Source organism: Aythya marila, assembly GCF_965140915.1.
Source record: "Aythya marila genome assembly, chromosome: 2".
In the NCBI taxonomy this organism is placed as follows: domain Eukaryota; kingdom Metazoa; phylum Chordata; class Aves; order Anseriformes; family Anatidae; genus Aythya; species Aythya marila.
Window position 1 is genome coordinate 87,192,665 of NC_139043.1, and position 27,797 is coordinate 87,220,461.

General features: G+C 40.3%; 1 protein-coding gene across 10 annotated transcripts in view; it reads right to left on the reverse strand.

Moving 5' to 3' along the window:
* GRB10 (growth factor receptor bound protein 10) overlaps nucleotides 1-27,797 on the reverse strand; it is a 150,228-nt gene that overhangs the window by 94,189 nt on the left and 28,242 nt on the right. For 9 of the 10 annotated variants that reach the window (XM_082753188.1, XM_082753191.1, XM_082753186.1 and 6 more), the window contains one exon: nucleotides 17,093-17,190. In XM_082753188.1, the coding sequence (XP_082609314.1) occupies nucleotides 17,093-17,143 (51 nt within the window). In that variant the 5' untranslated portion in view covers nucleotides 17,144-17,190. Of the gene's footprint in view, nucleotides 1-17,092; nucleotides 17,191-26,228; nucleotides 26,312-27,797 lie in introns of those variants that run through there. The other variant, XM_082753192.1, reaches the window with a different exon arrangement.

The following is a 27,797-nucleotide window of genomic DNA, read 5'->3' on the forward strand; positions in this document are numbered from 1 at the left end:
CCCACAGCTGAGATTAGCTGGTAACGCACATGATGCTCCTTTCTTAAAAGCTGCAAGTCACCAGGCTTCTTCACAGCTAAACACAGCAGCGCAGTCCCCAGGCAGATAGCTGTTTGGTACAACGTATTTTCAGCCTGCCTTGCCACTGACACTCCAGAGCTTGAGGAAATTTGTCACAAGTACAGCTCTTAGGGAACAGCAAGGCTGCTCTCAGGTTTGTCCAAAGTCACTGCTTTGCAAGCGATTCGAGTTTACTCAAGCATATTGTCTGCTGTCTCTTCCTAGAGCTCCGATCACATCTTCTCTGGGTCAGTGCTTAACATGCAACAGAAATAAAGAAAAAAATAAAAAAGCTTTGCACACCAGGCAAAAAAAAACTTTAAAGCACAGACAACCCACATATTACATAATTAAAGAGCTGTAAGTAGGTTTCCTGTCTCTTAACTATAGTCATTTGGCTAGGTAAGAGCCAAGCGAAAGGCTCAGTGAGCCAACAGAGTAACTGTGAACCTAAAATTTTAACATTCCCATTGCTAAGAGAGCTTGTACAAACAAGGGCTTAAAATAAAGCCACTTAGCTCTGTCAGAAGTCAGGCTCTCTCCTGAAGTAGCAAAACCACTAACTGCTGGCATTCTCCTGACTTTACAAAACCTCTCTGAAGACTGACAGCGATAACCCTAGAGGACGAGCAATGCAGAAGCCTGGTTTTGGATGATCCCAGTAGCAAAGCTAGCGGCACGTTCCTTGCTGGGCTCCACCTGACACACCATGGCACCTCCGCGCGTAGCCGCTGCAAATCACGGAAAGCATGCAAGAAGCTGACAGCGTGCACAGAGCTACCGCTGCTCGCGTGTTTGTACAGCCTCACCAGACTTCACAGCTTGTCGTACACAAGTGCAAAAGCTACGAGAAACGCCGCACACCAGGAATTAGACAGGAAAGAAAGAAAACGAGAGACAGACAGACCTGCGTCCATGGTCTGTGTCTCTGCAGCGGCAGGGAATTTGTTAAATGAAGTTGTGATCAGAGGAATTATATTACATCCCATGATACACGGGAAGGCAGGAAGGCTTGCCAATCTGTCCTTGGAAGAACTTCTCTCCCGACCCCCTTCTGGGTTTTAATAACCCACTGCCCGGAAAGTCCTTCAAGTCAGCAAAACCTGGGGCTTTGGAGCCTGTCAGCACCTAAACCCACAGTGTGCATGCCCCAAATCAGTGAAGCGTTTCTTCTACGATAAGAAAATAAAAAAGCTTTCTTTAATACATGAGCTGATACAGTTATACAACATACTGGTAGAGCTGAGCCAGAAAGTAATTTTCTGAAGGTGTTTCAGATTTATTTTAAGGAGTAGCACCAGTTACGAGTCTTGCCATTACCTGCACTACAACTGCTACCAGAGCAGTATTGTTTCACACCAAAAGATACTGTTTTTCAGGAAAACTGGCTCTTCAGCCCCCCAGAAAAAAAAGAATCTGCTGTGGCATGAACTGGACCACGATTAGCAACCTCCCAACAGCATTTGGCAGTCGCAGTTTATTCATAAAAGACTTTTCTCCAGTAAGGCTGGAGTTAGCACACTATTGACACACTGCTGACAGCTTCAGCAAGGCACTTGTGCAGCATGCATACGTGCTAGGCTTTGCAGACTCTGCTTCTACAGGCTGGTCTTGGCAAAACGTGTTATCCAGGGTTTGCAACAGCGTTGCACCTATAATTTGGCAAAGCTGCATCAAATTAAGTTTTTCTCATTAGAACAGTTCTCTTTTAGTACAAACTAACCGCTTCTGCAATAATTTAGCTGTCTCCTGGTTCTCTGCACAGAGAAAATGGATAGCATATTCCAGTGAGCACTCTTTGGACCAGGGTGTCATTTATTATGGTAAAAGAAATACAGTGCATCATGGTTGCTGTCTTTTAATCAGCTAGCAAGAAGTGAATCCAACTGACAGGCTTGGAAATGCTAAAAGCTTTGTTCTATTTTTAATGAGTCTAAAACCACTCTGGCTGTTAGAGACAGTTTACATAGTTTACAGCTAAAATAAAGTCTTGAAATATAGAAATGAAAGAAATGCACAAGATTGTCAGTGAAAGCAATCACTTCTTAGAGCTGTCTGTAGCTAGAAAAGCGATCACAAAAATGAAGCGTTTACCTTCTGTTGTCTTTTTGCTTCCTTTTTCAGTTCCTTTCCATTTCCACCACCGAATAAATGAAGTTTATATTAGGAAATGGCAATGGTTTGAGATCTTCACAGTGGAAAATTACATGCTTATATGGAAAATATGTTTTTTCTATCAGTGTCTGTAGGTCCTGATAATGAATATTTAGCTTGTACTTATCTGCAAGTTAGTCTGGCCTCCAAAGCAAGCCACTCTTACTGGCAAGGGACTGCCGCTGACAAAGCTACTGAAACCCTATTTTACTGCATGTTCCAAGCTCTTTGTCAATATTGACCCCACCAACAATTCCTGAAAGAGCTATTTGCTATAAGAGAATTGTGTTTACCCATAGAAATTACATCAATGGAGTTTTGTTACTCAAAGTATAAAATCAACTACAGTAAGATGTCATATTCCTCTTGTTTTTAAAGAGGCATTTCAGTGAGTTCAGCATCACTCCACTACCGAACTGCTGCTATTTAAGACAGAAGTGTGTTACACACATAAGTGTTGCTGCCTGTAAACCTTCCCCCCTAGCAAGGTTTCGTGAACTGGCTAGCTTCCTATGCTTTGCCCAAGTTTCTGAAGTGCATCAAAAGTGGTCAGCACTTTTCAGCACATCGTCATCATGTTCCTCATCAGAAAGATGAAAAGATGGGAATAACTGTGCCCAGGTGCTACGGAAACTTTCAGCTTGTCACACACCTGCTAACATACCTGTCCATTCTGAGAAAGTCTCTAAAAAAAAATAATAATTTTGAAAACTTTAAGGAGAAAAAAAAACCTTCACGTATTCTTTTAGAGTAATTTGTAGCACGCAGAAAGAAGGCATGTGGTATTTGACCACTTTCAACCTGCTGCCCTCCCCATGCTCATCAGACCTGTGAGACACAAGGTAGCTTGCCTGTTCCACTTGGCATCGAGTCCACGAGAGCTCTGATTAGAGCAGTGCTGCTAGCCAGCTGCTTCTAAGAATACTGCCTGTGGGAGCCAGGTTTGGAAAGCACCCTCGCACAAAGTGGAAGGGAAATGTTCTGCGAACAGCCTCGGACAGTCTGTCCCAGCTCCGGCTGACGATGCCCTGCATTAACCTTGGGAGGCTCGACGCTTGAAAAGATGACCCGGTGGACCCTGAGATTTGGCGGCAGGGAAACGCATTTCTGTGTCTTGGGCCAGGGGAGGGGAGGAGGGAGGAGAAAAAGGAAGGGAAGATTCTACTTAGGTCGTAGGAACCACTATTTTCATATAAGCACAGGCTCTTTAAGGACAGGCATTTAAATCTTTACACTCTGGGAAGCAGCAGCTACAGCCAGATAACCTACATCATGTTTAAGTGCATGCTCCCTCATAACTATGCATCCCTGAAAACCCAAGAGCACTGAAACTCGGACAAAAGAATGGCAGTAGCACAAAGCACAAAACAAAGGAATTTATGCTATCTGAATTTGGGTCTGTTTTCTTAAAGGCAATAGTACTGCTCCTTTTTGTCTTTCTGATGGCTCAGGTGTCAACTGAAGGTTTGAAAGGGCCCTTAGGGTAGGTGAAGACAATAGGCGAAGACAATTCTCCACAGCCCTTGACAGAGCTGATAAAACAATAAACCTCCCACGGAGGGAAGTGCCACCAGGATCACAGAGACCATTTAAGTTCACCAGACACCAGCTAACAGAATAACTCTTAGAGTGCTAATTAAATTATCTTTTGGTTCTTCAGTTTTCAAACTTGATGAATTTCCATCAATGCCGCACTGAAGAACTTGACATACAAGACTACTCTGCTATTCTTACTTCCTTCAGCTACCACTGGCATGGCCTTTATTTCTCTACTTTCCAACCAATTTGCTCAATTGCTGCAATTTAGGGTGTGTTTCATATCCCTCCCTTCTTTCCCTGAAGAGTGATCCTTGGCACTAGCTAAGTAATTAACTAGGCCTAGAAATGGCTGGCCCATCCAATCGCACATCTGATCCCAATGATACTGACCTTTTTGCATAGATAAAGAACCTTTTATCTGCTACAGGGTGCGATCCACCCCTGAGCTAACTGCCCGCTTCTGACAAGGATGTTTAGAGTTCAGGTAGCTTGCCTTCAATTAGATGCAGAACTAACTCTACGCATCTTGGTAAGTCTTATAAAAAGAAGGTATTTAAGAACCTTAGTAAGGGGGTAGAGATACATACAGGTATGTGTGTGTATCAGATCAGTTGAGAGCTCCATAACCTATTAAAAAAAATAAAATCCACAGACATCTCTAAACCACAACAATCATGTCTTTTCATGATTAACTATCCAGCATCAGATCTCATGTTGGGACAGACCATTGCACTCTCCTGCTAACCAGATGGCAGGGTTCCACACTTTGAGAGCAGTTCAGTAATGTAATTTATGCAAATAAAATTACAGACTGTAAGAAATAATCTACACTACATGGGTACTTCAAAAAAATAGCATAGTTCTTTTGTACTGCTTGTATTGCAGTAATAGGTCGCTTTGCAAGCCTTCAGAAAAAGATATTTCGTAACTTACAAAGTAACATGCATACACTGCTGCATTTCTTCCTTTCATTATCTTTGAATCTCGTTTCACCTTCAGAGTTTTAAGAAAGTGAAATTACAATATCTTTCACACTACCGATCAAAACAATTTTCCCAAAGAATCTTCTACAGTGAGTGATGCTTTGTTAGACATCATAAAGTCACTGCTCCCAAGTATTAGCAATGGTTGGGCAATATTTCTAACACAAACTATCCTGCAGTGTCACCTACATACAAACAGTCAATTCATACACATACATGCATCTCAACGCAGTGGCTGCCATGTTTTCCCCTTCTTAAGGAAAGAGAGCTACGTGCAGACAGCTCTACCAGTTACCCTGCATCGAGAAGATGACTTTATAAGAAAACCTCCAGTGACTTACTCTCTAAAGGAAGAAAATTCTCAAAAGCTCAGCAATTTGCATTTAAGTAGTAACCAACTACACGTGAAGGTGCAGACTGTCCCAGGAACATCCAAAACAAAGTGTTAATCTTCAGTTTTTGCACAAACCAGCTCTTGGGAAAAACAAAACATAGCAACAATTGCTTGCTAACAGCGAGACTGTCAACCAGCTCCTCACACTTGGAAGGTTTTGTTTTGTTTTATAACTAGCTGTTCACACCATAAACATCAAGTGACCTCTTATTTTGTACAGCTTCTCTCTGGTTTTTGCCGAGGCCTACAGGATGCATCCAACAGTTACCTCTACAGCACTTCTGAACATACATTGCAATATTCGACGTGGTTAACAACGGCTGTCTTCATTGTGCATAAATCAAGCAAACCAACCAAAACAAGGCAGGCACTAGACAAGCACAGGGTCTCCAACTGGGCATGGATTTTGACATTGAAAGAAAATTTTAAGAAGTCCCAGAGTGATAAAACTAGCATGTGTGTACGCACAGCACTATTTGATTGCACCACTTTCAGCAATGCTGCAATGTTACTGCTACTAACCACACAAACGCTTCTGTCATATGGCTTTATAGCGTGCTTTCCACGAAAGGTGGGGTGTGATCAGATGAGCTGCTGTTGAATCAGTGCTAAAGTGGCTATAAAAGACCTTTTATCTCCTTTTTTCTTCCCTGAAACCACTGCTTAAGATGGTGGGGAAACTACTTCGCAGTTCAAGGGGTAGGAGCTTGCACATATGTAGCTACCACGCTTTAGCTGAGTGGTGATCAGCTCCAGCATTCTGGGTAGAAACTACTGCAGTAGTCACTATTTATTATATTGCTTCCTCTAGTTTTCAGCTATTCTTTCCAATCAAAAAATGCAGATCTGTGGAATAAAAGTAGCGGAGAAGATCCCTGCTGAGATTAAAGGCAAATCAGAGATTTAAATAAAAAAAGGGGAGAAAGAAATTGTAGGATGAGGAAGAAAAGAGAAAAACTTTGAACTTGGCTTCAGAAGCAAGCTGCAAATGAAAGAAATCACCTCTGGTTATATTTGTACTGAAGGTCATTACATCTAGCTAAAAAAATAAAATTAGTTCTGGCAAATTTGGGAGTTCACTAGCTCATCACAATACTGACAGTACGTGTGTAATTTTGCATCCCAACTGCATGTTATTGTGTCAATATTCCTGTTTCAAAATATTGCTAGTGGGGCAGCTGATGAAATGTTTCTGGTCTTGTGGGTTCAGGTTTATTTTAATCTGCAAGGCAAGCCATCCTCTAAAAGATATGCTGTCAGAAAACTATTTTTCCAATCTGCTCTCTTCCAGCATAGCAGTTATGGTTTGTGACTAAACCATCCAGCCAACTCATGTTCAACAGCCAGCAGTTTATCACAATTTTGAGGATATATAGGACTCCGGAAAAAAAAAAAAAACAAAACAAAAAAAAAAAAAAGATCACAAAAGATGTCTTTTTCAGAACATGCTTAGAACTCTTGGTTGACAATTTGCTCATGCCAGAGGAAATATTTCACGCAGAAGTTTCATCACCATGTATGTAGGAAAGTGTTCTTCCCATCAAACTTGGGACACGCTGCTCTGCACTTCCATATGGTTTGAAATAGAGAAACGGGCACTATGAAGCCTTAATTCACATCTACCATAGAGAACAGGCTCTGCAAATGCCTCAAGCTACAAAAAAGTACAAAGTGACTACCTTAAATATTTAAGTTAGCATTTGACTTGAAAAATCCCAAGCCTGCAATGAATTTTAATTTTTTATTTTATTTTTATTTATCTTAAATTTCCAAACCTTGAGGGTGGAAGCTCACATACCACTTAGCAGGGGAGAGCTTCCCCACACCACCCCGAGGCTGATTCTGGGGAGATGTGACTGACAGCAGGTCCTCAGAGGAGGCAATGTGAGAGAGAGCCTGCTTGAATGTAAACCTTTAGAAAAGAGGGTTTGTGCCAGAGAAGGCAGGCACATGCCACGACAGGAGATGGAGTACCAGACACTTGGCTGGGAGGCTGTAAAGGGCAGAGGTGGGCCGGGAGACACCTAGGCCACTGGTTATTGCCCTTAGGTTCTCTTTTGCTTCTGCCATAGGGGCACATCCCTTGTTTCACACCTCAGTGCTTGTTTCCAAGAAGCACTCGTCATCTTGGAGAGGATGCAAGCTCAGAGTACCTGTTTGCCTAGGCCAAAACAAATCCATTTGTACAGCCAGGTGCATGAGATAAGGAGGAACTGGAGCCAGGCCAACTATATCCCATTTCTGACCCACTCACAGCAAACAGTGCAGTTCCAGGTGCAGCGAGTGTTGCAGGCTGCAAAGATTTCTGGAGCGGGCTGGAAATAACTCCACAACACAAGCAATCAGTAAGGCAACCCCAGCAGCACTCAGCTTTACCAACAAGCTAGCAAAGCTGACTAGGGGACAAAGAAGAACCGGTTGGGGAAGGTAGAGGCTGATGGCAGCCTGATACCGTCCTGAGATGAAGGAAACATAAGTAAGCAAAGGGAGCAAGACTACTAGCAGAATTTCAGTCCTGGACTGAAGGAAAGCAGTTTTTGGCTTGCTCAAGGATGTGCTTTGCCAGGTTCCCATGGGAGACTGCCCTGAAGGTCCACGGGGCCCAGGAGAACAAGCTGATCTCCAAGAACAGCCTCCTCAAAGCACAAGAATGGCATGCAGAAAGTCACAGGGGAATGGCAGAAAGCCAAGGTGAACGGACAGGGAACTCCTGCCTCAGCTCAAATGCTGAAGTGCTAAGATGGTCTAAGCTGAAAGAGGTCATGCAGAAGCAATATGGAGAGGCTGCCCAAGCAGAAGAGCTGAAGCTAGGAAAGGATGCCAGTAACAACAACAAGAAATGCTTCCAAAGCTAAGCAAGAGCAAAGCAAAAGAATGGCTAAGATTAGCCCAGTTAGTGCTCACTTGTGTATGGGACACAGCAGCTGAGGACACAGAAGATCAATGCTTTCTTTGCCTCATTTGCCTCCCAGGTCTCTGAGCACAGTGTCAGCATCTGGGGGACCAAGGAATTACTCATACCAAAGGAAGACGAAGGTAAGGATCGCACAAGCTGACTGGACCAAGTCCATCTGACCAGATGGGCTGCATTGGAAGGTGCTAAGTGAGCGGGCCATTACCACGGTGAGGCTGCTTTCTCATCTTCAAAAAAAAAAAGTCACTGTGATCAGAGAAGAATCCTGATGACTGCAGAGACAAACCTCACATTGTGCTACCTTTTGATTTCCTCATACTGTTATGTGCTAGGTTCTGCAAATATGCAGCTTAAATTTCACAATATTGGACAATTTTATGGCAGAATTTTTATTTTCATTAGAAAAGTAGGCATCTCATTCATACTCCCCGAAGCAATCTGCCTAAGTTATAGCTGAAGACTGTAAAATTAATCAAAACCACCTCTTTGCCTCCACCGAAGTATCAGTTTTACAAAAGCCCCCATGAGCTGAAATAATAGTCCGTCACTCTCCTGCACTAATAGGTTCAAAAACTTCTTCAAGCAAGGTGCCAACACCACTTTGTCAGAAACCCCCTCCTGAACTGTGCAGAAGTATTCAGTATTCTGGGGAACTTGCCAGCATGACAGTATTTACTGTATGACTAACATGCATTAATGAAGCACAAATGGACAACTATTTACTTGTGCTAATAACTAAAGCGCTTTATTAGAGCTTAGGCCTCTAGCATGAAGGATTGCCAGGTTCCCCCTACTTGCCAAAATTATGTCAAAAAATTGAGCCAACGTGTAAGACATCAAGAGCTACAGCCAGTGTGTAGTAGAGTCTTAAGTCATTGTTTAACATTCGGTTTGCAAAGGACAAGCATGCTCCAAAACCACGGGCTGTTTCCGAGGGCTTGTCTTTTCATTATAGAGGCTAGAATTTCAAGCATGCACGCTGGTCTTACCAGTAGTACACAAGCCAAAGCTATCTTAAAATAGCGCCTGAGAGCTTTGCTGGACACTTGTGTTCTTTTGGGAAAAGAAAGAGAACATTGTATTGTAAGGCCTCAGATTAAAATATCAATACTATCTAGCATGAAAGGCCAATAATACCAATACTTGGGCCTCTTCTACATGAAAGACTCCCGAAAGCTGATCAATTTGGTAAAATTCCATCCTGAAATAGCAAAGCCAATTCTTCAAGAACATGAGTAAGATCCTAGCCCCATTTCATGACAGGAACACACCTGCAATGCTAGAAACAGAAGACACCTGCTAAATGGCAGAGTTTTGATGGCACAGAAATAACTTGAAAAAGAGTATTTCACACTGCATTATACTAGAACCTGGAAAAAAATATCAGAAAGGATCCAAGGCAAGCAGGTTAAGATCATCTTCAGTCATAGCTAGTGCTTCGTTAGACATGATAAATTAACCCCTAACTTTACAAAGTGGCACAGCCACTACCGAAGCCAGGGTGAGTTTAGGCTACCCCTTCGTGTTTGAATCAGCAGCTTAAGTTCAGGACTCAGCTGCAGCACTACAGCTAGACGGTCTGCAAGTACAGAATCAAAGTGATCTCTGCCATAAGGCATCACATCAACAATAACATTTGGAAACTTCACTCACAGTTTTGTTCTAGAAATAGAAAAATTCTGCTCTCGCAGTTGCTCTCACAAACAACTTCATGCAGGACTAGGGGTTTGTTTGCTTGTTGGTGGTGTGTTTTGTGTTTTGTTTTGTGTTTTTTTTTTAGCTTGGAAAAATAATGGCATAAGTGCTTATGAAATAATATCCTTCCTTTGATCACACAGTCTCCCTTTAGAATGTGTAAGGCAAGAAAAATCTATTGAGTAAAACTTTCAGTGAGGTCTGTATCTAGATATATTTCTTAGAAATACTTAAGCATAACACAACATTATATCTGTTCTTTACCAAGGACAAAAAAGGCCTGTCAGAGCCAATTGGCATGGACAGCAACACAAAGAATTATCTGAGCCACAGCATTTTCTTGAAAAGTGACAGCTCCAAATGCACAGCAATTTGATATTCCTCTTCAAAAAATAATAATAAAAAAATCTCCAGCAGTTATTATTTCCTCATAAGTGGAGTACAGAACATCTGTAGAAGGAAGCTTCATTAAAAACAACCCTCCCCAACAATCACTAAAGCAATTCCAGTTGACTTCAGCAAGGCCAACTTTAAATACTTCCGTTCCCCTACATTTACACAGATTTATGAAGTATGAAGCCATCTTAGGATTAGTACATCAATTACTTTCTTGCATGATGAGAGTTGTTACTAACATGAAAACACTTGTAGCTATCCAAAATAACTAGCTGGTAAGCAGCTTGTTAAATATTTACTTTTTTGGGAAAAAATACCATTCATAGGAGACAAATGTACAGGATTTAGTTTGGTACAAGACAGCTAAACTAATGGCTAACATTATTTCAGAGTTATCTCATGAAGTTTTGTGAGAAAACACCAGAAAATGTTTTTGTTTTGTTTTTACCAACATGTTATTTATAGAATCCAGAAGTGGCATCTTAAAAGTTGCACACAAGTCAGAACTTGAAGAGATTCGCTGCTACTGACTTTCACATCAGTAAATCAGTGTGGCTGAGGTTGGAAGGGTCTCTGGAGTTCATCATATTCCAAACTCCTGCTCAAGGAGGGACACCTGCAACAGCTAGCCCAGGACCACGTCCAGGAGGCTTTTGAATAGCACCAAGGTGGGACAGTCCACAACCTCTTTGGGCAACTTCTGTCAGTGCTCAGTTGCCCACACTGTACAGAATTGCTTCCTGATATTCAGATGGAGCCTCCTGCATTACCATGTGTCCACTGCCTCTTGAACTGGCTCTGGGCACCACAGAAAGTGACCGGCTCCATCTTCACTGCAGTCTCCTTCTGGGTATTTATATCCATTGACAAGGTGTCCACCCCGAGCCTTCTCCAGGTTGACCAGTCCCAGCTCTCTCAGCCTTTCCTCATAAAAGACGTCTCTTCATCATTTGCATTGTCCTTCCTTGGACTCTTTCCAGTACGTCCATGTCTTTCTCATACTGGGGGGCCAGAACTGGACATAGCACTCCAGGTGTGGCCTCAGCAGAAGCAAGGGATCACCTCCTTCAACCTGCTGGCAATACTTTGCCTAATGCAGGTCAGGATAGTGTTAGACTGCTTAGCAGCAAGGGTACGCTGCTGGATCATGTTCAACTTGGTACCCACCAGGACCCCAGGCCTTTTTCTGCAGGTCTGCTTTCCAGCTGGGTGGCCCCCAGCAAGTCCTGGTATCTGGGGTTGTTCCTCCCCCAGGTGCAGGGCTTTTCCCTTCTCCTTGTTGAACTTCATCAGGTTCTTGTCAGCCCGGTTCTCCAGCCTGCCCAGGTCCCTCTGGATGGCAGCATGACCCTCTGGTGAGTCAGCCACTCCTCAAGTTTTGTGTGAGGAAACGTGCTTAGGATATGCTTTGCCCCACAGACCAGATCACTAATGAAGACACTGAACAGGATTTGACCTAGTATTGACCCCCAGGGTACTCTGCTTGCCACTGTCCTCCAACTAGGCTTCACCACCCCTCTGTAACCAACCTTGCAGACAGTTTTCATTCATTCCACCTCATTGTGTGCTTACCCAGCTCATGCATCAACAAATTCAACATGACTATCTTCCAGGACAGAGTGTTGAAAGCTTTATTAGAGTCTTGGTAAACAATATTCACTGCTCTCCCCTCAACTACCAGCCCAGTCATTTTATCATATAAATTTATCATGTTGGTTAAGCGTGACTTCCCCTTGGTGAATCCACACTGACAACAACTGATGATTTTCTTGTCATTCAAGTGCTGGGAAATTTTCTTGCCAAGTAGTCTTGCGAAGAGCCTGAATAAATTCCATTAGGTTTCCCTGTAAGTTACTTAATCAATTTTTGAACGTAGTTATAAGACTTACTAAAAATAAAGAAAACATGTGAATTGAACGCATTTGAATGAAAAAAAAACAGAATGGCATAAAGCAGGCACATTTGTCAACTCTGTCGTCAGTTGTGAATGTACATCAAACCTGCCTTACTTCACCAGGAGTCTGACCAAGAGACTCCTGAGAAAAGCAGTAAATTCTGCAGATTTAAACATATATAAACAGTAGAGGTAAATGTAAGATACAAATCTAAGAGGCTACTTATATAAAATGATAATAACAAGATTAAAAAGATAGATTAGTCTAGCATACAAGCATAAAGCACTAACAAGAAGAGGCAAAACTAAGCTTCTTTACTTGTAATTTCTTCACTTGACTTGCAATACCTAGATTGTTTCCTCACTGCTGTTAGTAGTAATGTAAATAGTAAATGACCATTAGAAGCTGGACCATTAGAATGATTTGAATCTTTTTTGGTGGGTTAAGAATCATGAAGAAATATGTATATAGCTACATGAAATTCCTTGATCACATTCATCTTCAAAAAAGTCTCCACATTTGGCTAAGCAGCTTCTGTGTAAATTAGAATACAAAAGTAGAATTACAAACAGCTAAGTACAGATTTTTAAATTGAAATTGTAAAACAAAATAATTGACGGGTATTTAAGAAAGAAAAGTAATCAGTTGTATAAAAGCCTTGTAAGAGATACAAATTTCTTTCTTTTGCTTCATATACAGTCTCCCGATCACATGTGATTACGTGGGCAAGTGGCATCTTTAAATGGTATGTACCAGACTACTTGAACTTCCTTGTCAGTGAAAACAACTGCTTTTGGGACAATTCTTTTAACAGATCTTTCCACACACACACAAAAAATAAAAAATAAAAAAAAAGACCAAGACCAGAAAGCCAGTTCCAGTTGCTCTTCTGCAAAAACTACTAAGTAGCTTCAACTCTATCTGTAAAAGACATTTGCAATCTGCACTTGGAGAGACAGATTTCATAACTTCATACTGGAGGCAACACGTCTTGTTAAAACATTCACTAATGTTCTCACTGCTTTATACTTTACGTCTGCTGCAGTCCGTCAACCCTACACACCACATACAACATGTAAACTGTTAAAAACAAGAGCATCGTCAACAAAATATCTGTTGACTGACACCATATTTCAGAAATCCGATGACTTTCTGCATTGGCAGTAGCAACATTTCAGCTCCATTTCTTCATACAATATGTAGAAGAATGACGCAATTCAATAATGCCGCTGGTGTTTTTTCACTCAGCTATGCCCAAGGACTTTGAAAGCCTGTTTGTTCCCTCTTGTCATTCCATATTGCCCTGTTGGCACGAAAAACCCAAATTCCAGGCCAAATCCTATACAGTCAGGATTCTTATATATTTAAGCCTAAAGAGATTAAGTTAAGCAAATGTTTATTTTTAATCTTAAAAATCATAAGAAAAAAAATATACCTCCATAGTCTCAACAGGCACTTGTCACTAAGTGAATGAAGGTTTTTCCAAACCGTGTCAGGCAGACTATGTGGGCAAAAACATATGTCTTAACAGCCCTTCCCACATAGGTTTTCATGATTTGTGGACAAATCCTGCAGCTCATTTTTCATGCTTTGTGATGAAGGACTGAAGGTATTTTATTCACACTAACATGAAAAACAGCATGTGGACCTCCACTGACACTAAGTATCACACTATTCTATCCCAAAGTGGCAGAGCTGAGATGAAGTTACATTGGAATGAGGTTTCAGGCATCTACCAAGGTAACTCTGAAGTACAGATAATAAACATCTTCAATTTTTTCTGCTAAAACAGAAAACTTCACCAAACACCTAATCAAAACAAACAACCCCTAAACATGTAAAAAATGCTTTTTAATTTAGTGTATGATTTTATGGAAGATGAGGATCAAAACTGCCATACTAAAACCAGAGAACTTGTACCTAATTTTTCCCCCAGCTCAAGGCAAAGAAGTGTGACCATTTCTGATGTATTCACAGCAAAACATTTCCTTCACATCCAAAAATCTAACAGCATTAAGGAGGAGGCTTTTATTACACTACTTAGACTCTGATTGATTAATTCTATTAAGTATTTATTTCCTCAATCTTGAAGGGGACAAAGCTTCTCAAGTATGATGTGTGGTATTCTGCTGTATTATCTGGATAACAGGACTACCATCAATCCTGAAATCCATGAGGCTGTACATGTGGGAGAAAAAGCAATTTCCATTTTCTCCCTATGTTGTGACCAAGTGCTTGTAGTGCATTTTATGCAAAGCTAGATGATGCGTTTGATCTGAACAACTCTCTCCTCTACTAAGAATTCAGCTCTGAAAATAAACTCTACTGAGCTTAACTATACATACAGACTTTTCCAGCATCTTGGTTATGAGAAAATAAACAGAAGGGAGAAAATAGAAGATGAACAGAACACCTCATCCCCCTGCATGCCCAGAATTTTGTCTTTAGAAACCAAGAAAAAATACCACTTTATGTCACTGAGACTTACACAATTCGCGCATCAAAGGGTTAAAGAACTAAATCTTCCCTAAGAGTTCAAGTCACTGCACATAAATACTGTTGTGACTACAGATTGCAAAAGAACGGAAACACAGTAAATCATCCCATTTTTTCTGAGAAATTCTGGGACTATGTTCTGAATTTCCAGGAACAGAAGACAAACACTGCCAATTCTCACTGCCGGATTTTTATTGAAGAGTTAGAGAATTTGGAAAGGGCTCCTGAAAGCCACTAAAAGGTAGTATTGATTTTTTCCACAAAGCTAGAGATTGTTTCTAGGAGAATGCACACAGTGTGACTGGTTTATGTGCTAACTCCTAAGAAAACTAAAAAAAGCTGTTCTTAAACAACAACCAAAAGCTTCTAAAAGCAGCAAACACTGCAAATGAAGAGCCCAATACAAAAGTCAGGGATGTATACCCTTCCTGTCTCCCCCAAAATAGAAATAAGAAGGGTAAGGGTAGCTTGGCAACAGGCCATCCTAAAGGATATTCTGTAGTGCATATTCACTTAGCTAGGCTCTCATTTCTCTTGCTGTCTGTTTTGAATGTAATCCCAAACTCAAATGTGTCAATTTATTCTAAACACTGAAGTTGCAGCATTAAGATCCCAACCTTAGGGACTTTGGAACAGTGTTCGGCATAGCCTTCCATTCATATTAAGTCAGAAAATGTACTGTAAAAAAAATAGAATACTTCTTCACACTCTAATCTAGAGCATATTTAGTTTAACCTTCTTTCAGCCCCTTACCAACACAATACCGGTACTGTAGCCAAATTTGAAAGACAAGCTGATGAAAGCTTCTAAGTCAGATTTAGTAGGGGTGGAAAAACAGATGTTCAGGGTTTTTTCTTTTTCTTTTTTTTTTTTTTTTTTTTTAAATGTGAACTTAACTTCTGACAGAAAGCACAGTAGTTGTGAATGGGCTTCCAAAGCTCATCTTTAAACCTGTTACAAGCACTTAGGATTGTTATAATGCACAGTAAGCTATGACTAAAAATATTAGTTAATAGAAGTCACTTTCCCCACCATCTTAAGTAACCCATGTTGCTTTGAGTCTTCCAGTCTGTAGACTGCCCTAGACTAAAGCAGATTATCCATAGGTTTTGGAAAAGCAAGGCAAATTCACATCCTTTCTGCTCACATATCAAGCTGCAGCAACCCTTTGATGTACCTCTTGGCTGTTGAACAGGGGCACTTGAAGACATTTTCATGAGAAAATTTGGCATCCAGTAAAGAATTTGCAGCTCAAAAACTACTGCCTACAGTATCCAATTTCTCTTATGTAGCTCTTCTCTCCCTCACCCTAGCATGATTCAGATGATGCTCTAGATGAACTGGAAGCATAATTTCATAGTGCATCAAGGTTATAGAGTCCAAGCACATCTATTCACGTATGCTCTTAAAAATTACAGATACAATAAAAGAATCTCAGAACATCCAATTTCTTGAATTCCGTTCTGTTTTTATAACTGCTTTTGTACTCACAAAGTTATAGTGGGACTGTTATGTTGCTCCTGCTATCAGGAAAATGCTTGAGGTATGTGCAGCTGACAACTCAGCCTATATTAACATTAGTATAATTAGTAACTAATAGTTAGCAATTAGTTAATGAATTTGAAGCTTCCTGTCGGAGGAAAAAAAGTATAAGCTGGCCTATCATGAAACGGATCGGTATCTTGTAAAAGTTTTGTTTTGTTCGTTCTTTTGTGTGTTTTTTTTTTTTTTTTTTTTTTTTTTTTTTCCAGATATGCAGCATAACTGTAGTAATTATTAGTAGTATTATTTCTCTTGGGACAAAGAAAAAGGTTTCTATGTCATGAGGTACTCTGTTTAATCATTTGTGTATCTGCAGGGCCTGAAATCATAACTGAATCCTTAGGGTAGTAAGCACTGTATGAAAACAAGAGAAAAAAAGGGCAAAAAACAGGTCATGCCTGAAAAAACAGATATGCAGTTCCATAAAAAAATACAAAGCATGTATTATGCCAACCACAACTGTCTAGAAAAAAAAAAACAAACCACAAACAAACAAATACACGAGAACTTCTGTATGCATATTTGCCTAGCACCTTTGAGTTGAGGTTTTTTAAAATACTTGTTGTAATATGCCATATTGGCTGCTTAGATACAGCATAATGACTAGACAAACATAGGATCTAACCAAGTGTAAAAATCTCTGCCTTTGTTCCTACAAATATAGCATTCAGCAAACTGATCCTTTTTGGTGCAAGGCATTTCACTGGTACTGTCACTTGCCTTTTTGGGGGGCTGGGTGTGGAAGGGATCAGCACACAGGTGCTTTCTCCCAGATATGAACCAGCTACTTCAAGGAGAGGTATCAAATCTTAACCCGTGACCCAATTATTACGTGTTAGTGACCCAATTTTTTCCAGCAGCAGGTCTTGCATACAGAATGGTAACAGAGGCTCTGCTACCAAATCTTAGCAAAACCCAGAGAATTGCCAGACAGTTTGATGAAAAGTCTGAACGCACAATCAATCACTGGCACATAGCGATATGATGCTACAAGCTGACATGAACATGCAGTTTCATAACTTACTATCCGATAAGGAAGATGTAAAAAGGAGTCTGGGCAGCCAGCTAAAGCCATTTGTTCCTTCAAATTTTCTTCAAATCACATCTACTGCTTCACAGGACCTGCAAAGTACAAACAAACTGTCAGAAACCATACTGAAAACATTACATCAACTTATTATTGAAAACAGTTGGAGGGGGAAGACCGAGAAGAGCAAGATGAGGTGACAAAGATCTGCATCAACTTGGAGTAGCAAATCTGCAAGCTTGCTGTCTGTAGCCTAGAAAGCACATTCAACTTAATATGTCATTCAAGAGCCCAAGACAACTATTCTCAGGCTAGATGGCTCCTCCTCTGTTTCCATGATCCAAGCAACAGAGAAAGCTACTCATCACACAGACCCAAGCCACCCAACGACTGGCTCTTGCCAACCAACACTACACTCTCAGCTGTAGAAAGAAAATGTTGAAATGTGGTAGTTAAGGTGATAACCACTTATGCAGCATTAGCCTTCTACATCTAATTATACAAATTCTCCCCTTTACCCTCTCCAGACTGTCTTTTCTCTCACGGCTTTATTCTCACCTAGTACCTCAGTTGGGGTTTTCTATGCAAATCTGCATTCAAGTCTTGAATTTCCTCCTGTGAGTCATTATTAGCAGCAACTTTGCAAGGTGAGAAGTGTTTCTCATGCACCACTTCTGCTATCAGATACAGTCTGAATTCTACCACAGATGTAACATAAAGGCACACATGGCTAAAGAAATTAAAAAAAGAAGAAATAAAATTGATGGTATTAAAATAAAATAAGGCCACTGCATGTTAAGAAAGGACACAAAGCTAAACAAAAGCACATATGTAAAGCATTATTTGCTACTCTGAACACTTCTCCCAACCAGTTGCATTCAGCTGGAGACATCCCTGCAGTATAAGACAAGTGATTTCACATCTTAGCAGATGGGGTGGGCAGGGATAGGAGAGAAGACTGCAAAGCAGATACAGAACTTTTATTTCCACCACAAGCAAGCTCTTGTCTTGTTCATTGCTATAAATATCAAGTATGTATTCAGAACAACAGACTAAGTTTACTGCTCTCCAGTAGGCATAAGCTGTTACCAAACCAAAGCTCTCTGGAAGATTTATGTGACAGAGAAGTCATAAACAAAGGTAAAAGATATATTGGGAAAACAGCTCCAATAGGAGCTGCAGCTTCTGGCCCAAGGAAACCATGCCCCCATCTAGAAGACTTTACTCAATCTAGTTCCAGGATACATTTAGCTGAGATATGGTACCCTCCTGCCTATGAGAAAGGCAGACAAATTTTTGGGAGCTTCTTTCTAGGAAGAAGTTACTGTGCTCTGCGGTTTTCCTGAGGCGGTAGCTTTCTGTGGTCAATTCATAGCCTTGAGAGGAAACAGTGTTTGGCAACTGCAAATTTGAAAATCAATTTAATCCAATATGCATAAATCAAGTTGTTTATTCTAGATACTTTGTCCATAGCATTTACTTAAGCTTAAGACTAAAATCTTACCAGATTCACATTTTGGGAAAAAATAAAAAAATTAAAAATCACCTCAAACATGTAACTGTAGGTATGAGGCCCAACTTGTATTCTTGCTAGGATCTTTCATCATGTAAGTCTATAAACAAACAGTGCTGTACAGCCATCTAGCTCCTAATCCAGACCTACAGTGTGCAGCCAGCTCTTAAACGGGAATTGAAGATTTCATTTTCAGGGCAAGATTTGACTCATTCTCCCGGTAGGTTCTGGGAAAACCAAGCAGAGTTTCAAGAAAACCCTTTCTATCTTGGCTGATGAAAAACATCCTTTCACTTTGGGGGATTACACTTTTCTCTAAGTGCATCTACAGTGAAATTAGGCAAACCACTGGATTAGGTGTTCTGAAGTTGGTACAGTGCAACAAGAATACAGAAGTGTATTTGTCTGTAAACCCACAAAGATTAAAGAAAGTTTACCTAAAGAGATATGGGAAAATATTTCAGCCTTGAATTGCAACAATTTTAAATTTATTGATTACCTCAGTATTTAGAAAACAGGAAAAGGCAGCACTGCTGTGAATTTAACTGTAAGTTATTTAGGACTGAATATTGAAATGCTGGTCTTTATCTTGGTGTTTCAGCAAAAGCTACTGATTTACTTGCAACAAGAGAGATTAAATATGTTCCTAAACAATACCAGACCAATTTGTCTACTCTAGGGCGTGCTGCAGTTTATGCTACAGCCCCATTACAGCAGTGGAAGATCATCAATTACCTCAAACAATAGTTGAAGTCAAGACTGCATAATTTATCAAGACCTATTTGCTTCACTGCTACATTCTTCAGTATTCACTTGTTAACACCACAGAAACAGAGGAAAGCAATAATCTTTAGATGATATCATTCCTAGTCAGTCATACATTAACGTTGATTTAAGATCACATCTCTTTTGTCTGTCTAAAAGCAGTTTATCAAATAGTCCTGCCTTAATAATACAAAAAAAGCCTTTGCTCACCTTTAAGATCTAAGGCTCTATTGTACCACAACTTCAATGAGCAATATATTTTATAGGGACGGAACTCTATACCAATTCATATGTTCAGCTGATAAAAATGACGATAAAGAAGTCAACTTCTTCTTTCCTATTGTCTTTACATGATTTTTAGCTTGTATATTCTTACATATTCTTCCATACAAGTTAACCAGCATAAATAAATTAAAAAAAAAAAAAAATCAAGTGCCAATTTACTGCCCTTCAGATGCATTAGATGGGAGAAGAAAACTACAAAGGCCTGTAAATAGAAAATAAGCTATGCAGTCAATTACTGTTACAGAACTTGGCACATTCACTGGCTAGAACAGTCGTTCAGCATCAACACAGTTTGGGCACACTCAAAACCAAATGAGTTCACGTGCTTTCACTGACTTAAGAGGTCTTCCTTGGACAGAGTGTCCCTGAACAAAGAATAGCCATGATAAACCAAATTTCAAAGGTCATAAGGAGATTCGCTTTTGGTATGATGTTCTCTAAAGAATAGTCTATTGTGAGGCACAGCTTTGACATCTCAGTCTCTCAAAAATGTTAAACCAACTCACATAATCTAAACAAAGATTGATATTCATTTAGCAAGGAAAACATTGCAAGTATGCATCCTGGAGATTAATGCTGGTCTGAATGAGTTGTTCCTATTCACGTTCAAATTACCCACCTAACCAGTAGATTAAGTTATCTATTAACTAGAAATTAAGCCTGTCACCAGGTATGCTTTTTGATTTATCACTTGCTCCTTGAATATTTTCAGCAAAGGAAATGATATCTCAAATTGCACTCTGGAAGCGTACACAGCCTACGCACCTACAGCTACAGCAATAGGAAGATGGCAGGAAGATGGTATCGTCACTCTGCCAATTCAGGAAGTTTTCCAGGTTCTACATGTGCCATCTGTCAAAGTCTCTAAATTCAGGAGAAAAACGATTAAAAAAAATAAACAATAACAACAATAAAAAAAATCACTTGCAGATTAGTTAGGAACAGGAGAAGGATAAGAAAAAAAAGATTTTAATCTGGTGGAGTTGCAAGACAAGCTCGAGAGTGCTTGAAAACTCAAAGTTCATTTCTTTTATGAAAGATAGCTTAAAAAATCTACAAATCTGTTGGATACTATTCTCTTTCTGTGTATTTAGGCTGGGTATTTTAGTATATTTCTTCTGTAATGTTCTGCTTTCCTTAACTGAACTACTGTTGAAGAGGGAGGGGAAAAAAAGCTTCAATACTGCCTTAAATTTTCACCTAACTGACAACCTTTCTGCAAGACCTCAGGTTTAACATAAAGGTTAAAAGTCTTTCTCTTGATTACATGTCTTTTAGTCTCTCAGACACTGTGTCATCACTTCACTTCTCCCCACACTACAGCATTTCCAGTGGAGACCAAAGCTTCGGTCTTACAGTCAGTCAGAACAAAACCCTAATGCAGAATTCATACAATATTCATCTCTAAGTCACCTTCAGAAGTGTCTGGGTCAACTTATAATTCAACATCTTGAGAGCTGGGGAAAAGACACCCTGCCTTGTTGGCCCACACAAAGAGCAATCTACAAGACCTCAGCTGCCCTCACCCTGTTCCCAGGGTCCCCATTGCTTCATGGTGTTTTGGAAAGCTTTCTGTTTTCTCTGCAGATCTACGCAACACTATGCTTTGGAGATATGAGATGGAGGCATCTAACAAGCCCCAACACCAACACAGGGCTTAAGGACGGGTGCTCTTACTCTGCCTTACGTGACCACTCCTATTGCTGCAGTTGCAATGGAAACAGGATTTGGATGACAGCAGCCTGAGGCATGCCAGCAAATATTCTGCAGTTGAAAAAGGTGAAGGCTAAGAGTGCCCCCAGCTGCATGTAAACTTCATGACCCAGATGTGCTTCTCCAAGCAAGAGGGTGATCCACACAGCTCCTCACCAGCACACAGCCCTGCCATGGCCCTGAAGGCCAGAAGGGAAGTGCCACCATCTTCCCTGGCTGCCCGTGCCACACAGCACAAGCATTCGCCAACAGATTTCAACATAGCTTTAACAATCAGCATGTATAAGGATCTCCAAGTGATTTCCCCTCTTTTAGTGGTGGTTTTGGTACAGCCTGTGTCAGTTTACAAGATTGAGGAACCCCTCTGGTGATGGTCAAGCAGGACTCAAAGTTTCCCTAGTGCAGGCTGGCAAACAAATACACCCAGAAGTCTCTGACATCAAACTAATATTGGTAACCTCCTGCACAAGTAAAGCACGGTGTGGCCCTGCTAGGCACTTGAATACATCATAGATCCACAAAGTATATTGCCTGACAAAGAGACAAAAGGCTTTCCCCCCACACACACCTTTTTTGTTTGTTTCCATGGACAACCCTATAGCATCTGAACAGATTTCTCAAAACTTCAACTTTCCTTTTCCCCATTTTACTTACTCCTACCACATGCTTGCTTCTCTCCCCAGCTCTGAAAGTCCTTCCCTGCACCCTGTCTCTGATTTTCCCACACTGAAAACCTATACTTGTGCAACTTCTCTTCAAACAAGTTCACTTGCCTGACACTCCAAAAATACCTCCCCAAATACTCCTGAATGCCATCACTCTCCAACTGCAAAGGATTCAGTGACATTATTTGTTGACATCTGATAGTCTACTGAGATTAGGAGCAGATAATAGTTAAGAATACTTCCAGATTCCTTAATTTCTTCCCACTTCTCTTGCACAAGTTGGCATGTGCGCACACATTTTATTATACATATGCACCCAAAACGCATTTGCAAGTCTACGACATAGAGCAACTGCCTAGCTGGAGTAATACTTTGAATATATCTTTGAAAACAACACATTGTTCTAGTTAAAATTTCAAGCGAGTGTTGCGCACTAAAATGAAAAGCACTGTTCAAAATATAAATCATCAATCAAAAGCACTTCAGTTAAGTCCAAACACTCCCACGATTCCATACTAAAAAATCTGGTCTTATAAAAAAGGGAATATAATTCTCTTTGCCATTCTTAATTGCAAAGCTGTTAGTCTAAATATTACACCTTGTAAAGGAAGCCATTTGCCATTGTAATTTTGCCAGAAAGTGAAGAATCTTGGCAAGAGCAATTCAGGCTTTTGAAAGCCAAAACAGATACATACTTCAGAAGAAGCACAGAAGAACTGATGCCATCCCACTGAGTCTTGCCAAATAAAATTAAATAAAATATACGCAGTTCAGCATTTTTTGGTTTCCTGAAGCTGCCTAAAATTCTGAAAAGGCTCCTCAAGACTCATAGCATGTGAATTCCTGTTCACCTCCTGTCAGGCCAGCTTTGCTGACAGTAAGGATAAAATGTGCTGGGAGAGAAATAGTTACTTTGCACCTTGCCCATTTAAGCAAGGATTTTTCTCCCTGTCCCTGAAGAAAGTATTCCAGCTTAAAAAACAAACTGGTAATGAAGTTATGAAATATTTATGAAACTGCAGTTTTACCATCTCCCTTGATCACTCAAAATCCTGTTCTACCTCTTAATAGTTAAATCTATAGCTTTGAAGCAGGAACTTTGACAACTAAACAGACTACATCCGAGTCTAAATGAAATGTTAATTAGACAGAAACTGAAGAACTATACAGTACACAATCCCATCAGCAAGCCATATGCAGAAGTAGGGCAGGTCCATAGATGCATGACTGGGACAAGGGATGCATAACAAGGCAGCCCAAGGACAACTTCAGCTGAAAACGCAGTGACTAATGGTCTCTAATTTTGCATATACACTTTCTCACTACCTTCTCTTCCAGAGAACCAAAAAGATTACCCATACACTACTGACTCTGTCCTTCATGTTGTCTTTTTTGTCTTTTTCCTGCCCCCCCCCCCTTTTTTTTTTTTTTTTTTTTTTTTTTAAGCCCAGTCACACTCCTCATACTATGGAATCCAAAATTTTGTAATTTTGGGAAATGGTCTGAATAATGATTTCCTTCTGTTATTTTAGGCTTTTATTATTCAACCTGAACACTCAGAGTGAAGTTATACAACAGTTAGGATGATTTAATAGCTTGTTGCTGCCAAGAACAGGACAGGCATCCCACTCTTCATCATCCCTTGCTCTGCTTTCTTCCTCCACTTCCTCTGAGAAACTTTCTGGCACTCCCTCCTTCTCCCCATTTTGCACCATGTATGGTCCTTAATGAGTTCAGCTTGGGTAAAAAAAAAAAAAAAAAAAAGTATTTTTTTTTCTGTTGTGTTAATTAACTCATTTGTTTTGCTGGGTTATTTTTCTGTTAAGTGCATTAAACTTAGATTTGACAAGCAGCTCAACTGGCACAAAGCGAATGGCTGGAGAGCATGTGCAGGAAAGGAAAGGAACAAAATCACTCCTTTCCAGTGGCAGCAAACTATCACATTGGCCTAGGCAACCCATGAACTTTCATTTTCTTTGTTTACTGCCATTAGGAGCTGGCAAACCTTTCCTACTGCACGTCTGTGAGAATTACTGCTTTCCAAGCATCTCAGAGAAGATAAACATTTGGGTAAGTCTCCAAACAAAATATAAAGTTGCATCTTCTTGAAGGCAATTACTTTCCCCTTGTGGTTACTGACTCAAGTCGGTACACAAGACTAAAGTCTTCTTTTCTTGCACACTTCCAAAGTGCTGGTTTTTTGGATCCAACACACTAAGCCTCTCTGCTTTGAACTTTCCACTGTTGCAAACAGTCCTTTCCCCTGCCCACGAATGGGATTTGGAAACCAGTGTCTCTAGGACCCCAACCCAGAAACTAAACTGCAGACGTTTTACTACCTAATTGCTATACAAAAAGAACAAGTGCATCGGCATGCATGAGACATACTTAGGTTCTGTTGAAGAAAGTCATACCACTACCGATTCTGGTGGAAAACATAGTTTAAGTCAACACACATATCACTAAGAATTATGCTGAAATGCTGCACACAGTTTACTCAATTTCCCCTTACCAAGCCGACAAGAGGATAGGATGCTTCCCACTCCTGTAAACTTTGGAGCCTCCTGACAACAAAAGCTAGGGAAGCGAATAGTTGAAATGCATATAATGCATACTCGATGATCCACGTGGCTCCCTTCCAACTCAGGATATTCTATGATTCTATGAAACAGAATTGGCATCTTTCTAGACACAAAAATATATGGAAAAAGGGACTCTCAAATTCACAGAGCAGTAATCTAAAGCACATTTCTCTACTTCTGTTTCCTCATTTCTGTACAACATTCCTTGATTCTGTGGAAGAATCTTCCAGATCTTTTCTTCCCCTTCTGACTGATGCAAAATAAAGAAAAAAAGAACAAAAGGCAATCTTTTATCACATGACCAACTGATCAGTTTCTCAAGCACTTTAAGTCTGTTTCACCCAAGATCCACTGTTATTTACAGCTTGCTTTCCTCTGCCTCGATGCTTTTTTTAAAAGGAAGCTTCCTTCTTGATGAGATTTACATAGCAGTCTCAGTAAAGCTTCTCATAGAACTTGGTCGTTTTTGCAACACAGGACTGGCTGCAGCATGTTTGACCATAAGACAGACCTCAAAACAAAAACCTGCAGTCGCACACAGAAAGCTGCAGGCAAGTATCAATCAAAGCCATCCACATTCCTCCTTCAGCTTTTCCTGCCCTCCAAAGTTCTCAGGTGGGTCAAAACATTCTTCCTGGATTTAACAAAGTTTGAGACGCATCATTTCAGAACAAGGACATTATAGAGGTTCTACATTTTGATAATTTACAGGGCTTATTACCAACCATCAGTAAACACTCATGGGTTACTTCTCTTTGCAGATTTTTTTTTTTTTAATGTTCTTTAAGAGTTATTGATTAGGATTATCAAAAGCTTTTATTTAGACAGTAACGTTCATGTTTTTAAAGCAAAGCAAGTAACTGAGGCCTTTACAGTTATCTATAATACATGTTAGTGAATAAGCACTAATTTATTTACATTGTCTAACACCATATAAACAGCTGAAGCTGGAGGGCAAGTTTAGACGTTTCAATTCAAACAGCACACTACTCACTAAAATGGTATCTCAGAGATACCACAAGAGGTACACTTAAGTGCATAGGTTATTCTCAGTATACTCCTTGCTCACAAAGTTAGAACACTCAAAAGAAAGACTTTCTGCTTAGTATCTGCAAAAAAATTGCACGCTTGTAAGAAGAGATGCATTCCCCAGTATCAACAGTACATTAATTCACTTTCCAAAGAATTTTAGGGTGACATTTTCCCAAATATGGTTTATTCTAAAGAATTGAAGTGTTCAAACAATTAAGATAAAGACTCCACATGTTAGCTGAAATGCAGCAAAGGAGTAAGTAATAATAGTAAGTAATAGCAATAAACAAGGAAATATGTTTTATCTCTCAGTCATAGCAGGGTAGGAGTTACCATAGTAGAGCTGGTAAGTGATAATTCATTAAAGCCAAGAGTAACTCAATGGCATAACTGAGTCCTAGACTACAGCAACCCCAAGCAAGCCAGATGACAGCCAGCCTATCTTGTCATTGCAAACAGCACAAGGAGGCAACTGCAGCAAGCAGCAAATACAATCTGAAGATGCAGCCTTATTAAAGAGGGCATAGTAAAGAAGTGCAAGAAATGCAAAAGATAACCCAAACAAAAGCAATACATACATCACGGACTGATTGGAACGTAGAAATCGTGCCAATCCAGCTTGGAGTACACAACTGGGAGGCTACACTGGAGTGAATGAGTGCAATGAAGCACTAGCAGTGCCAGAGCATACTCAGCTGCAAAAAGTACTTGCAGTTTTAAGATACTGATGTCATAGTTACCTCATGTGTATTTTAACACTGCCTCACTAACAAATCAGAACAATCTTATTATAGCAGAGAGACCATTTTGTAATCTCGGATGCATTTGCTGGCATTACGCAACATGCAACCTCCGAATTTATGGGTGACTGGCACTTCACAGCAAACAGTCAGGGTTGTACCACGTAACTGCCTTTGAGGACACAGCTACGAAGTTACTGGCACTCTATTCTTGGACACAGACTGGGAATTTCTCTTTTAAAAATAAATAAATAAAATTGAGATAAATGTAGAAGTCTTTCTTACCCCCTTAAGCTTTTCAACCCTTAAACAGTTTCAGATGATATTTTAGAAGCAAGTATGTTGGCCTACTTGCAAAAATCTCTCCCTGGGACAAACAGGGCATAGCTTTTCCACCTAAGCACACACAAAACAGAAAATAAACTTACAGAATAGGTTAATATTTTGTAGAAGAGTTAATGTGTTAATGTGCAATGGAAAGCTGAAGTCTGGCCAACTGATCACATGTTCCATGTGCATTTGTGTACATTTATTTATTGGTATTAGCCTGCACCTGCAGAGAGAAGAAGAAAGAGAATATTCCTTCCTTTGATCCTGAAGGTCACAAGGTGACTGAAATCCCAGCTTAACGAAGGCTCTGGTGAGGTTCTAAGTGTCACAGCTTCCATCAACCTTTTCAAAATGCAGCATTGGAAAGCACAGGAAAGAAAACTGAAGTAATACCACCCAGGCTTTATAGACTATGTCAACTTAATTAGAATGGTATTTTGGCAGCACCCAAAGATTACATATCGAAGGCTGGGTAGCAGGCCAAATACTTGACTTGACTGGAATATTTTGCCAAGCCACCTACATTAAGAGCTACTTCCCTGTTCTTTCAGGGTGCCATAAAGGAAATCTGTTGTTTCAGGCCTTATAAGACTATTTAACAGAGGCATGAAACAGTGAACGTCACTAGCACCGAAGGTTAACTAGATACAGGTTAAACTAGGAACATCCCTAGTTAACCTTCAGACTACAAAGCTGCTGAAGGGGAACGTTTGTTCTCAGAGGGTGTAGGCTCCAGATGTAGCCAAAATGCCTTCTGTAACATCTCATCCTACGATCCTACGTACCAACGTATTTTAACCCACAAAACACTTCTACCCCAAGCCTGGAACCCACCAGGTCCCATCTGCATTCTCCCACTCCCGAGGCTGTCCAACTGATACTGGCAGCAGTAGAAAGGAGCGGGAAGACAATGCATAAGCATCCCCACGCACAACCTCGTTTCATAGACTAGCTGTGCAATGTCTACTGAAACAAATCTATGGCTGTGCTGTGTCCAGAACTGACCACAACTCTACTACAGGATAGGAGAAAAAAAGGCATATGCCCTATGGAAACAGGGTAGAAAGGAAACAAACC